The sequence below is a fragment of the Macaca nemestrina genome, chromosome 9 (genome assembly GCF_043159975.1).
Source record: "Macaca nemestrina isolate mMacNem1 chromosome 9, mMacNem.hap1, whole genome shotgun sequence".
NCBI classification, from domain to species: Eukaryota; Metazoa; Chordata; class Mammalia; order Primates; family Cercopithecidae; genus Macaca; species Macaca nemestrina.
The window spans coordinates 5,986,825-6,001,883 of NC_092133.1; the positions used below are offsets into that span (position 1 = coordinate 5,986,825).

The 15,059-nt window shown below is 49.0% G+C and overlaps 1 protein-coding gene and 1 pseudogene across 1 annotated transcript; one reads left to right on the forward strand and one right to left on the reverse strand.

Moving 5' to 3' along the window:
• Window positions 1-10,048: 10,048 nt before the first annotated feature.
• On the reverse strand, window positions 10,049-11,906 carry LOC105470556 (forkhead box I2). The gene is made up of 2 exons (XM_011722651.3): window positions 11,396-11,906; window positions 10,049-10,664 (listed from the first exon to the last, which is right to left on the reverse strand). The coding sequence occupies exons 1-2, from the start codon at window positions 11,904-11,906 to the stop codon at window positions 10,219-10,221; spliced, it is 957 nt and encodes a 318-aa protein (XP_011720953.2). The 3' UTR covers window positions 10,049-10,218.
• A 533-nt stretch (window positions 11,907-12,439) lies between these two features.
• Window positions 12,440-13,251, forward strand: LOC105470547 (uncharacterized; annotated as a pseudogene).
• Window positions 13,252-15,059: the final 1,808 nt, after the last annotated feature.

Sequence of the window (15,059 nt, forward strand, 5' to 3'; positions counted from 1 at the left end):
ATAGATGCAGAAAAGGCCTTTGACAAAATTCAACAGCCCTTTATACTAAAAACTCTCAGGCCGGGCGCGGTGGCTCAAGCCTGTAATCCCAGCACTTTGGGAGGCCGAGACGGGCGGATCATGAGGTCAGGAGATCGAGACCATCCTGGCTGACACGGTGAAACCCCGTCTCTACTAAAAAATACAAAAAACTAGCCGGGCGAGGTGGCGGGCGCCTGTAGTCCCAGATACTCGGGAGGCTGAGGCAGGAGAATGGCGTGAACCCGGGATGTGGAGCTTGCAGTGAGCCGAGATCTGGCCACTGCACTCCAGCCTGGGCGGCAGAGCGAGACTCCGTCTCAAAAAAAAAAAAAAAAAACTCTCAATAAACTAGGTATTGATGGAATGCATTTCAAAATGATAAGAGCTATTTATGACAAACCCACAGCCAATATCATACTGAATGGGCAAAAACTGGAAGCATTCCCTTTGAAAACCAGCACAAGACAGAGATGCCCTCTCTCACCACTCCTATTCAACATAGTGTTGGAAGTTCTGGCCAGGGCAATCAGGCAGGAGAAAGAAATAGAGTGTGTTCGATCAGAAAAAGAGGAAGTCAAATTGTTCCTGTTTGCAGATGACATGATTGTATATTTAGAAAACCCCATCGTCTCAGCCCCAAATCTCCTTAAGCTGATAAGCAACTTCAGCAAAGTCTCAGGATACAAAATCAATGGCAAAAATCACAAGCATTCCTATGCACCAAGAACAGACCAACAGAGAGCCAAATCATCAGTGAACTCCCATTCACAATTGCTTCAAACAGAATAAAATACCTAGGAATCCAACTTACAAAGGATGTGAAGGACCTCTTCAAGGAGAACTACAAACCACTGCTCAATGAAATAAAAGAGGACACAAACAAATGGAAGAATATTTCATGCTCGTGGATAGGAAGAATCAATATCATGAAAAATGGCCATACTGCCCAAGGTAATTTATAGATTCAATGCCAACCCCATCAAGCTACCAATGACTTTCTTCACAGAATTGGAAAAAACTTCTTTAAAGTTCATATGGAACCAAAAAAGAGACTGCATTGCCAAGACAATCCTAAGCCAAAAGAACAAAGCTGGAGGCATCATGCTACCTGACTTCAAACTATACTACAAGGCTAGAGTAACCAAAACAGCATGGTACTAGTACCAAAACAAATATATATACAAATGGAACAGAATGGAGGCCTCAGAAACAACAGCACACATCTACAACCATCTGATCTTTGACAAACCTGACAAAAATATGAAATGGGAAAGGGATTCCCTATTTAATAAATGGTGCTGGGAAAACTGGCTAGCCAGATGTAGAAAGCTAAAACTGGATCCCTTTTTTCCACCTTATACAAAAATTAATTCAAGATGGATTAAAGACTTAACTGTTAGATCTAAAAACATAAAAACCCTAGAAGAAAACCTAGGCAATAACATTCAGGACATAGGCATGTGTAAGGACTTCATGACTAAAACACCAAAACCAACGGCAACAAAAGCCAAAATAGACAAATGGGATCTAATTAAACTAAAGAGCTTCTGCACAGCAAAAGAAACTACCATCAGAGTGAACAGGCAACCTACAGAATGGGAGAAAATTTTTGCAATTTACCCATCTGACAAAGGGCTAATATCCAGAATCTACAAAGAACTTAAACAAATTTACAAGAAAAAAATAACCCCATCAAAAAGTGGGCAAAGGATATGAACAGACACTTCTCAAAAGAAGACACTTATGCAGCCAAGAGACACATGAAAAAATGTTCATCATCACTGGTCATCAGAGAAATGCAAATCAAAACCACAATGAGATACCATCTCACACCAGTTAGAATGGCAATCATTAACAAGTCAGGAAACAACAGATGTTGGAGAGGATGTGCAGAAATAGGAACCCTTTTACATTGTTGGTGGGAGTGTAAACTAGTTCGATCATCATGGAAGACAGTGTGGAGATTCCTCAAGGATCTAGAACTAGAAATACCATTTGAACCAGTCATCCCATTACTGGGCATATACCCAAAGGATTATAAATCATGCTACTATAAAGACACATGCACACGTATGTTTACTGCAGCACTCTTCACAATAGCAAAGACTTGGAACCAACCCAAATGTCCATCAATGATAGACTGGATTAAGAAATGTGGCACATATACACCATGGAATACTATGTAGCCATAAAAAAGGATGAGTTCATGTCCTTTGCAGGGACATGGATGAAGCTGGAAATCATCATTCTGAGCTAACTATCACAAGGACAGAAAACCAAACACTGCATGTTCTCACTCATAGGTGGGAATTGAACAATGAGAACACTTGGACACAGGGTAGGGAAAATCACACCCCGGGGCCTGTTGTGGGGTGGGGGTTGGAGGGAGGGGGGGACAGCATTAGGAGAAATACCTAATGTAAATGATGAGTTAATGGGTGCAGCAAACCAGCATGGCACATGTATACCTATGTAACAAACCTGCATGTTGTGCACATGTACCCTGACACTTAAAGTATATTTATTAAAAAAACTACATATATCTAGTGAATTTTTAAAAACATGTTTGTGAGAAAAAATTAAAAGTAGTATTGTTACATTAAAAAAAAAAATGTTAGTCCTCCCCAGTCCTTCCCCTTTGGGCAATTCACCTTACCCTTCTGAGCCCTAGTTTTTTTCATTTGTAAAGCTAAGCTAGTAATACTTAAATGGACTATGAGTTTTTATTAGAAATCATATCTATAAATCTCTGCTCTTAGTAGTCACTCACTGAAATGTCCTCATCACCCTAACTTTACTCAAGCCAGTGTGCTGCGTCTTAGAAACATTTAGCTGCAGCTGTAGGTGTCTGCATTCCTGAATACAACAATCCAGCTCTAAACTTTTGCTCTGTCTCGGAGATTTCACTCAGTCTGTTGTGCAAGAACATTTATAAAGCACACAACACATCACCCCTAAATGGGACATCTCAATTTCTCAAAGGCCACAACACCGTGTCTGGTTTCGTGAAAGACTGCTCTGGTGGATGGTAAACTGGACATCTCAGCAAAGACTCATCATTCTGCACTCAGCTGTGCTAAAAGTCTGTTTCACTGTGTGCCCCCCATTAGGCCATCAAGGGAGATTTGATGGGCTGTGTGAATGAACCTGTGTGAAATCTGAGCTCAAGAGTGGGTCCCTCCTGACAGGTCAGAATGTGCGAGCATCCATCTTACCAGTTACTTGAAAATGTATGGTTTTTTCCTGTTATAAATCTCACTTTAATTTTGTTCCTGCAGTGAATGCGGAGATGTGGTTATGCGTACTAACAGCCTTACACATTCTCAACCTGAAAATGAAGAAAATATTCTCACCAATGATAACAAAAATAAACTTCCTAATAAAAGAGTATTATTGTTATAGATTCTTAAATTTTTATGTCTCAAATTTTCTTTCACCTATTATATATACTAAGCAGGGCATTGTAGAGAAATTAAAGCAATAGTGAATGGCAAAAAAAAAAAAAAAAGACTAGAAGCAAAGTATTTCTTCAGAACTGCATAGCAAATGATTATTTAAGTTTTCTCTCTTCCTCCCCTTGCAACTTCTTTCTTAGATGTTGCATTATTTAAACAGTATACCAAACTGCCTTTAATTTCCTCCAATTGAAATATGCAATATAGTCTATTCTTTTTAGCAAAAAGGAAAAAAAATTTTTAAATCAAAGTAGTCAATTACAAATAGAGCAAGAAGGCAGTCTATACCATTCAGGATTACAAAAAGAACATAGAGAATGAAGCTCCACACTTTTCAAGAATGCTGAAACAGAAACCTTCCATTAAAGTATTAATTCTACTCACTCCAGAAGTCCATCTTCTTCCCATAACCTGACCTGCCCTTAGGCTTCTCAGAGTAAAGTGGTCTCAGCCTAGCAAAGGGAGGTTCAGTCAAAGCGGGTGGAGTTGTTTAGGTCAGGTGTCGAAGGGAACGAGTGCCTTAGGCAGATCGGAACCACCCGTGCATGCAGGTCTGGAGGCCTCAGTGCAGGTGATGGATTGCCAGACCGGATTAGGGGCCTGGGGACAGGCGACTCCTCAACACCTCTAGAAGGCAGTAAAAATGATCTCTTGCAAGCATCTTCAATGCCTCTCTCATCTTTCAGTCTGGTTGTGCTCTGGCCCTGTGAAAGGAGCACACAAGCTTGACTCCATTCCTGACCTCAAATTCTTCCTGCCTCCTTGGGAGCTAAGGCCTGTTCTGGATGAGGAAGTTTAGATCCAGGTAGTGCAGCAGGAAAGGGGAAGAGTGATCTGGAAAATATTTGGATATCATTGGCAAATAACAAACCATCCCTCAGATAAAAATATACATATCTCTTTGGGAGGCCGAGGCGGGTGGATCATGAGGTCAGGAGGTCGAGACCATCCTGGCTAACACGGTGAAATCCTGTCTCTACTAAAAATACGAAAAATTAGCCGGGTACAGTGGCAGGCGCCTGTAGTCCCAGCTACCCAGGAGGCTGAGGAAGGAGAATGGCACGAACTCGGGAGGTGGAGCTTGCAGTGAACCAAGATCACGCCACTGCACTCCAAGCTGTGCGACAGAGCGAGACGCCGTCTCAAAAAAATCAAAAAACCAAAAAAAATATATATATACATATCTTACATGTCTGACCACTGATCAATACGTGAAAGCAGGGGTGTCAGCCTAGATTCTCAAGGACATAATTTACATTATTATGATGGCTTTCACGTTCGAAGTGAAACTTATATGGACTAACCAAACCCTACTGGCCTCACTATCAATATTGTCTCTGAATATTCCTATTCCCCAGCTCTGCGCCCACTCCGAATTCCCCTAGCATGGCACACAGCCCTCCAGCATGGGTATTCAACAGCAATGGCCTCCTGGGCTTGGCCCACTCAGTGTTGTATCTATAGGGTCCAGCAGCAGGCCTGGCCCTGGGTAAGGAAGAATCAGACCCATCATAGGAGGCTGGGGGCTGGGTGGTGGGCAGAAGTGTTTATGAAAAGCTGAGGGTACAGGTGTACTCACTCACACATGTACTCATTCATTCATTCATTCCGTCAGTCAGTCAGTCAGTCAGTCCATCGTTCAACTGCTACCACCTGTCCACAGTCTCCCTGGCTCTAGGGATGTTACTCTAGAAGAAGGCAGGCTGGTCTCTTCCCACAGAAACCATAGGAGAAGAGGCAGGAAGGTACTCGGTCTTCTGCGGGTGTGGTGCAATCCATCCAGGGCCCCCAAGAACACACCAAAGGGCACAGAACTTGGACCTGGATTGTCAGAAGGAGTCTGGAAAAGTGAGGTCTCTCTAGGACCTAAGGGATGAAGTGGGAAGCAGAAAAGTCAGGAACAGAGGGTAGGAAGGTTCCTACTGATGTATTTCAATATTATCTGTAGCCTCTGAGAAACAAGACACTTAACTGGTCTGAGCCTCAGTTTCCCCATAAGTAAAATGGGGATAATAATAGGTAAATCACTGGGTTGTTGTGAAGGCTTAATGAAAAATGCACAGGAAGCATCTAACAGAGTCCCTGACACCTTCCTTGACCTTCAATCTGTCTGGTGGATGAATGGGTGACTCTTAGGGGTAGAGAAAGACTCAATGATTTATAAGTTTAATTTGCTCTAGATTACAGCAGGGACGCAACTCCAATTTTCTTTTCTTTCTTTCTTTTCTTGGTGAAGGTCCAATTTAATATACTATTTATTGCCCTCTATGAAATGGGTGAAACTAAAGATATTTTCCATTCTTTGTGTTCAGCCACTGATGAAATCTGACCAAAGAAAGCAGTTTATTCCAAGTACCCAGCAGTTAGCCCTGAATAACATTGGTTAGCAAATTCAAATTAGATTAAAAGAAAAAGAGCTCTAAAAACTTTACCCTATAGATGGGAGATGCACCAAAGGACTGCACACTCAGAAGCCCTGGGGAACGGCCAACTCTGGCCACATTAATTGCCTCCCCTGTCACTGCCAAATGACAGATCTTCTAATATGAGGACAGGTTTTAAGGTTCCTAAATGACACTGTGGAAAAGTGAACAGATGGGACCTACACCAGCCCGGGGCAGTGCTTAACTCCCTGCCTAAAATCACAGTGAAGTTATGAAACTGAGAAATCAAACACTTCCTGAGTTAGCAGGGTGTGGAACACACTGGGGTCTGCGTACAAGACATAATATGATACTTGTGTTTACAAGTAGATGGTTGATGACTTGATCATCTATAAGTAATCCTTATAGAGCCACAAAACCATGTCCAGTCTGTAATTCTTCACTCATCTTTGTTCCGACCACTGGATGGAGGCTCTGTGAGGGTAGCAACAGGCTCAGCTTATTCACTGTATGACTTAATACCACATAGTTAACACTCAAAAGAGATAGATTGAACAAGTCACATTTTATTAGGATACAAGTGACTCAACCTCTATTGCATTCTATGGTGGTTTCACATGTTACTCTCTTACCTGGAGTCAAATCCTGAACTCAATGGGTTATTTGAAAATACTATGCCTTTAGGTGTGGAGGGTGGTTGGTGTAATTTGTGAAAATCCTCCCCAAGATGGGGCTCCGTGGGTGGGGTGTGTGTGTGTGGGGGGGGGCGGTGTGTCCATCAGTAGATGCATTTCTGAATATGAGGCATGTAAAGGTTGCAGGTACATCTGGAGTCCCTTTTAGCTCTCATCAGTTTAGCTTCTGGAGATCATTTAGCCCCTTAACTTGGCTTTTCTATCTGCAAAATGGGGATGAACTTCAGCGTTCTGTTTCACTGAAGAGTTCTAATAATCACTATAATGGTATTTCTTTGAATGAAAAATGTCACTTGACCAGCAGATACATTTTAGGAGACTAAAGATTAAAGGTTGATTACTATCCCAAGGCAGCATTGCTAAAATGCAAAACTTTTTCATCAGAAATAAACATACTCTGTGTTTAATCAATATGTGAAATGGGCACCCCATCTTGAAATCCAATGTTCACTTTTAAAACACTATGGCACTTTAAAAAACATTTCTAACAAATGAATCTTCTTCATGAATGGTTCTTCTTTGTATGGGGATAATTTACCCAGTGACCAAATGTTTCTAGGGCAGATTACAGTTTCCCGTATTATTATTCTCTCTGATTTTCAGTCACTAGGAAATTCCACTGCTGCTTGGCAATGCAAAGAATTCCTAATCACCCGATATTTTGGCATGTTTTAATTGTCTTTCACTTCTGAATTTTGAAGCTTGCCCCTATATTTGAAACTATTCAGTGCCACCAAGTTGTTCATACTAAAAATTGGATATTCCAATAGCATACTGCCGTATGTCTATGCCATGATGCTGAGGTATTCCTTTTGTTGAAGTCTCACAATTACTTTTGGAATTGGCTGCAGGATTCATGATTCCAAAGGCAAAAAAAGAAAAAAGAAAAGAAAAAAAAGGGACAGGGCAGGGGAGCAGATGGGGTCTGAGTGCCACAGTGGACTCAGAGCCCCGGGGTCAGAGCACCCTCCTAGCCTCCTGGCAGCAGTGCCCTGGCCGGACCAACAGGACCCAGTCCTTCTGCTGCCTGCGTGCAGTGAGCTCTAGGGACTGTGGTCAAGTTCACCAAGCCCTGGCCAGAAGAAAGTATTTAACCATAAAGTGACCACAAGCTGCATTGCTCTGTTTTCTTGTTTTGATTTCAACAGTTTCTTTGCTATGAGAAAATGCTTCTTTGGGATAATGAGTCTGAAGCTGACTGTGCCATGCCTGGGCCTATGAAATGCATTTTGGCCTGGCTTCCCATCTCCTAAACACTTCCAGGCATGTGGGCTGTTTTGGAGGGGAGAATGGGTTCTTTTTGGCATCTAACCCCACCCATGTCCAAATACCTTGCACTGCTGGAAGTATTTTTAACCAAGCTTTTCTCATGAAGATTTCATCTATTTGCTTATATTATTACCTACTAATGGTATAAAGCTTTGAATAAATGAGCAACTTTCAAATGGTAAAAAATGATCTTTGGGCAAACAAACCAAAAGTTGAAAAATCTTAAATATTTTTTTTCCCAATTTTAGCATAAAAACCATTGTTAGAAAAAAAAGCAGCTTCCCAACGTCTAGGAGTCATGCAGCCATGACGTTCCATGTTTACATCCATACGTGTCAGCCAGTTTTCTTGAAGCTCCACTGATTGTCCAGCTGTCCACTGTATTTTCTGATTGTTGTCAAATTTAATTAGAAAATGTTCTTTCCAATTTTTCTGCAAGTTCAGTCTCTGAAATGGGGATGTTGGTGACAGCAGTGGAATTCTTATACAAAATAGCATACACATGCAAGCTATGTATATTGATCTTTATTTTTAGCATTTTATTCTATTAAAATAAGTTCAAGATATAATTTTAAAAATGTATAAGCTAAGGAATTTCTTTTCCTTTCCTGGCCTTCTTTAACTGTATTACATATGGGGAGTGTCCCCCCAAGAGAGATTGTGGGTTGGTTGTGAGTTTGGTTAGCCAACATCATCACCTTCGACACAACTGGCGCTCTGCTCACCTGCCTGTGGGGAGCAGCAGCATAGATGCCACACGGAGTTAAGAGCCACTGCTGATGAAACACATGACCAGGCACCAGGTTTATCCCAACTCCTGGCTCCTTCTCTCCATGTTCCCCTGCCTCCCTCCTTCTCCCTCCCTGTCTGTCTTACACACACACACACACACACACACACACACACACACACACACCCCTCACTCTTCAGCAGGGCCATGATGAGTCAGCTCTAGGGACAGACAGGTGCGCTGCTCTCATTTCCAGCACTGGTGGCAGCAGCAGTGAGGGGCGCTGCGGGCAGCTTAGGAACACCTGTGTCTTAGGAACACCTGTGTCTTAGGAATACCTGTGTCTTAGGAATACCTGTGTCTTAGGAATACCTATGTCTTAGGAACACCTGTGTGGCTGGGGCTTAGGGTTGCTAAACCAGCTGTCCTACTCCAAACTAACAGTATCCTCTCTCCACTCTCTTCCTGGGAAGGCCCCCTCCCATCCTCCCCCAAAATACAGGGAAGATGGGTGCCCCCCATCAACAACAAGATGGATACCCCCCCACCAACGTGCCCATCTCCAGGGAGTCCCAGATGCCACAACGACTCAGGGCATCTGACTGGGGCACTTAGGACTTCTGAGGAGTACAGAGGCCAAAATTCCTCTTCCCAGTGACTGGGGGCTCCTTGTGCTTCACAAAGATACCATGTCTAAGAACGAACCAGGTGGGGCAGGGTCCAATTTACACAAGCTGCTATTCAGGAGCTCTGAACATAGGCGCAGCTTTGGCCCATACTGTGGGTTTGGAGGGGAAAGAGACCAAAACAGGTGTGCCCTTTCATGAGCCTGTGTGAGCGTGAGTGTGGATGGGGTGAAACAAACCTAGACCCTCGGGGAACTCCTGGGTGCTAGGCACCGCTCCTGTGGTCAGTGATGACGGGGCCCTGGGGAGTTGCCTTGTCCTACAGGGGGGTCATCAAGGACCAGAGCTGTGTGACATGGGAGGGAGCTGGTATCTCAAGGGCGTTTTCTGCCCAGGCAGCCCTTCTCCCTCCCACCACCGGCAGTTTCAGCCATTAGCAAGACCTTCCTTACACAGGACCCAATCCCAAAAGTCTCAGATCCCCTCACTGCAGGCTCCTGGCCCACCTGGACCCCACCACTGTGGCTGCTCCTGAGCTCTGTCCTCCAGCCCCTGCAGCAGCCTCCCTGAAGCAGGAGGGAAGGCCCTGAGCCAGGTGACCCAAGCTGGGTGGAGGTGCAAAGGGCCCCCACCCCCGGGCCGCTCTGGCAGCCCACTTTCCTCCCACCTGCTCTAAGGCTCTTTGGAGTCAGCCAGCCTGCTTGGGAAACGTTGGAGCTGAGCGCCAACCGCGCCGCCCCTTCAAGGCAAATCCCTGGAGAGCACAGGTTCTGGAGGCCCAGGAGGGATCGACTTAGAGGCAGAGCAGGGAAGCTCTGAAGGTCGCCTGGCTGAGGGGTGCACAGCAGACGGCCACCCACCCCGAGGCCCAAGAGCTGCTCAGCCCAGCTCCCTGCTGGCCAAGCCGCTCCCGGCTCTGCGCGTCCTCCCAGGGCACCCAGGCCTTCGGCGCCAACACGTGGGGCTGTCACCAGGGGGAACCGGAGGCCTGAGCTCAGCACCTTTGGACACCGCACCCGGCTAGCCTCCAGCGTCCCTTCAAACTTCGGTCCCTTCCCGGCTGTAGAGGAGGTGACTGACGCGGAAGCCAGTGGCCGCGGTCTGGTGGCCAGGGGCGAAGCCAGGCGAGGCGCTAAGGGTCTGGGAAGCGTGGACGGCCACCGTCGGAGGCGGCCTCCCGAAAGAAAAGTCGCCCGCCAGGCCCCCGGGGAAGGTGCCAAGGCCGCCCGCCAATGCGTTCATAGCGGAGGCGAAACCGGAGAAGCAGGTGGCGGCCTCGGGTGCGGATGGAGAGGGCGAAGCCTGCAGGTCCCGGCAAGCCGCGCCCGGGGGCTCCAGCGCGGGCGCCTCGGCCCCTCCCTCGCTCCTGGCTCCCGAGGGCGAGACCGCGCTGGCTTCAGCTCTCCTCTTCCTCTTCCTTCGGAAGTTCCCGTTGTCAAACATCTTCTCGCAGTTGGGGTCCAGGGTCCAGTAATTGCCTTTACCTGCATTAGAAGAAACAGCCCAGTTCAGAAAGTTCGAGCTTTGACGGACCCGTGGTGTGAGCGAGCGAGGAGGTCAGCTTCAGAAAGATCCCCCGCTGGCCCTTGCAGAGGGTCTGGGCCCTCGCCCCCATCCCACCCTTGACGGACACTGTGTATCCAATGGGCCTCCACAGCCGGACTGGGAAGAAAGTGGCAATCCAGAAAGGAGGAGGAAGGGAGCCTTGGGAAAGGCCCGAGACCCGCTAAGGTGAAGGAAGGCCTGCGGGATGCGAACCGTGGGATTCCAGCCGCTCTGCCAAGGACATCGCAGACCACGCCGGGCCCCCAGGGAGGCTCCAGAGCTTTCCAAATGGGCATCCTATTTGTTTTGCCTATCCTTGGGGTAGGCGCTGTCTTCCCCACTTTACCGGGTAGGGCACTGAGGCCCAGGTAAGTTGAGTCACTCCCAAGGTCACCCAGCCTGCTGGCTCTCCCGCTTCTTCCTCCGAAGGAGCGCACAGAGATTGAGAGCCCCGGGACCGCCACACTGTAAACGCGGGCCTGTGGGCACTGCCGCTGTCTGAGAACTTGTTCATGGCTAAGCACATCTCCCCCTTCTCTCTCTCCCCCGGGTATCCCCAACGCTCAGGGAGGAATTAGGTTGTCCGAGGTCGCTGCCACCCGCCGAGTGCGCGCAGCACGGCGGAAAGACCGGGAGTCCTAGACGGAGCGAGCCGGCGCGCAGCTGTTACCTGGGTCGTCCTCGTCGCGGGGCACCTTCTTGAAGCAGTCGTTGAGCGACAGGTTGTGGCGGATGGAGTTCTGCCAGCCCGCCTTGCTGCGCTTGTAGAAAGGGAAGTTGCCAGCCACGTACTGGTAGATCTGGCTGAGAGTCAGCCTCCGCAGGGGCGCGCTCTGGATGGCCATGGCGATGAGCGCCGAGTAGGAATAGGGCGGCCGCACCAGCCTCAGCAGCTCCTGCTGGCCGGAGAGGCTCAGCCAGGAGAGGTCCGCGCCCGCCAGGCCACCCGGGGCGCCAAGGAGCGGGCCGGGAGCCCCGTAGCCGGGGGCCGCGTAGGGCGGCACGGGCCCGGGACCTGAAGCGTAGGACTTGGATCTGAGCGCTGGCGCATTCACCCACAGGCGTGGGCCCCCGCCCACTGCGCCCAGATCACTATGCTCATAGCCCGGGGGGTGCGCGGTGGCCCGGGCCTGGCCGGGCGGGGCCGAGGAGGAGCCCAGGTCTTTGCAGTAGGTGGCCATGTCCAGCCGCGCCCGGGTCTGGGCCAGCGGTGCCGCACCGAGGCTCATGGGCGACCCATCCAGCTTGGCCACCAGCAGCCCCGGGGTGCGACCAGCCCGGCCCAGCCCTCCGCCCTTTAAACACCGTCGGGACCAGAGCCCAAGGAGATTGACGGTGGCGAGCCCCTCCCCTGGCAGCCCTGGAGGAGCGAAATTCTTGTCCTCGCCCCGGTGTCAGTTTTCTGCCCCGCCCAGGCCTGACACGTCCCCGACCGGACGCCCCTCTGATTCCCCCTTCCTCCTTTATGCGATCCGTCCCGAGTCCACAGTCGCTCGCAGTCTTGGTTGCAGGGACCCTAAGTCCGTAGCCTCGTCTGATTTCATGGGCCCTGCAGCCCCGACTTCCCTAGACGGTACCACGACTCCTCAAGGCCCCCAGGGCTCTGGCTTGGGAGCCCCGTCCAATGCGCGGCCCCTTTTCTCGCCTGGGGACATCTTCCCCCAACGAAACTCGCCTCGCCGGGGCCCCTGGGTTACCCGGGACTCGGGGATAGGTTAGAGGGCAACTACACTGCTCAAGAGATCGCAATGAAGTCCGTAGATCTCCAGGCTAGAGCCGCAGAGGGAGGTGGCACGGTGGAGAACGAGGGGCTGGGCGTGGACAGTAGTCCTGGGGTCGTCCGGAGTCCTCGCGCCCTCAACGCGCGAAGGCAGTGGACTGACATCTGCGCCGAAGTCGCGCGTACCCCAGGGAGGGTCGGGACCCTGGAAATCTCGGACGCCGCAGCCGTCCAGGGCAGTCATCGCTTTTCCCAAGCCTGGGAGTCCGGGGCCCCGCAAGGTTTCTCCGCGCTGTGGTCTCTGGAGCGCAGTGCGGAGGGAGTCAAGCTCTCTGCCGGCTGTCGGGGGACAAGCCGAAAACATGGACGTCTCTGCAGTGCGTCCGACGCCAGCCGTCCTGTCCTGCTGCCTCCGGGGGATGCTGCAGCCCGGGTTCTCCCGTCCCCCCACGCTGCCCGGCTCTCGGCCTCCCCTGCTCCCCGCGCTGTAGGGTGGCGGAGGATGGACCCAGGCTGACGCGCCGCGCTGGGCTGGGTACCTGGGAAGAGCGCCCGCCTCCCGGACTCGGAGTCGGGCACCTGTGAGAAAGAGGAGAAAATTGAGGCCTGGTGCTCAAGGCTCAGAGATGAGGAGACCTCCCCATCCCTCCAAATTCCTGCCCGCGGTGTTGGGGCTGACCTCCTGGAAGCTGGCCTCTCCCTGGGTATTCCCCAGCGTTACGCGGGGCTGTGGATCTAATTTCAATTCATTTGAAAAACAAAAGGACCAACCCTTCCTGACTTTTGGCGGTGGAGGAGGCTTTTAGGTTGGGGCCAGCGGTTCGATCGATCCAGGAGAGAGTTTGGGTTTGGGGGTTAAAGGGCCCAGGTTGAGTCGGCGACTTACTGGTGGTGCAGCCCCTAGGCCTCCCAGATCGTAGTTCCAAATTTTATGTAAAACAACTAATTTATGGAACCATTTAACAAATGGCGGAAAGAGGTGAGAGACCCTCTGTTGGGACGTTGGCCTCTCCCCTTAGAAGTGAAGCCCCTTCGGAAGTGGTGGGTGAACTGAAGGCAGTTCCCAAGCAGTGAAGAGAAAAGAAATACCCCGAAATGGTTCTTTGAGGTCGGCTCTTCGGCTGGACTCTGCCCTCTTTTTCCTTCCCCCTTTCCTAAAGATTTCTAATTTTTCTCAAAGGAATGCCAGTAGTGGGAGTCCCAGGTGCCTTTTACGAAGCCGCCCTCCCCCTCATCCCCATCACACAACCTTGGTGGAATAACACAATGATTTGATAGGAAGAACTAATGTTATCTGCAGTTAACTGCACTACTGTGAGAATAAAATCAGAGATGTTGAATTTTAAAGAATAGCTTAGGTCATCTTTTGCAATGTAAAGGAATTTTAAAAAAGGACGTCAGTTCCTTCCAAATTCTCTTGAATTTTAATAGCCTTTCTTTCTGTAAATACTATAACTCTGTAACACTCGTGAGTTTCAGGACCTCTAAGAAAATCAAATGAAACTTCCTGTAATTTCCCTCAATTATACTTTACAGAAATCATTAAAATTTGTGCCATGGATATATATGTCCATATCTTTTTCACCCTTCTTTGCTCTCTCAGCCTAATTTCCATCTTCCATCTCCACTGTAATAGTTTCCTTATCTTTCAACAGACTGGACTCATAAAATGAATTTCAGTAGAGGGACTGCAGTCATTTTGGAGGAGAATGTGTTAACCCTTAAATGGTCTTGCATGGAACTTTGATGAGAATTTTCCAAGAGAAAAAAAAATCTCGGGAAAGAAATAACAAGGAAAAAGACTGTGCCCTGCCTGAGAGTCCTGCTGGGGTTCTCTAAACAGAACAGCCCTCCACACCCGCCTCAAGCCTCTGATCCATTTCTTTCTCCTTTATTTTCAAAAGTGATCCCTGCTGCTTACATGGAGGATAAGTCTCCCCAGCATTCCACCTTTCAAATTGCCAAGCCCACCTGCAGCTGCACCTACACCTGTTGCTGGGGGCACCTCTTCTCCTTCTCTATCATCAGGCCAGTCTCTCCTGGGCAGGACTGGGACTCAGGTGCACACCTGGGATGCAGCACTTAGGGGGCACTTGCTGGCAGGGCCTGGAAGAGACATTGTGCCTTTAGTTCTGTTCTCACACTTTTCTCAGGGGCCTCACTCTGTGATCTCCTCCTCTCTCTTCTCCTTCCCATCAGCATTTGCAGATCTCAGTTCTCTCCGTGGCAACAAATCCCTTCAGCCCACATCCCTTTTGAGGTGTCTCCGGGTCTTCAGAAGCCTGGTCTCCGGTGGCTGCTGCCCCAACCTCCTCTCTCAAGAGTGCACTCTTCACTCAGTGCAGACAGCCGTCCGCTCCCATGACTCAACTGAAACTGTTCAGGCACAGCCTCTGGTGGCCTCGGTCACCCTAAATCAATGATGGTTTTTTACTCCTCATTTTGCTTGACTCGCAGCAGCTCTTGACACCTGCCAGAATCAACACCTCTTTCTCTGCCTGCTTTTCTGCACTGTGCATCTGGTTGGCCTCCCCTTCTCTGGCTTCTTCTCAGGCTCCGGGCTGGCTTCCCTTGCTCTGAGGCTGGGGTTCTGCAGGGCTCTGTTCTGGGCCCT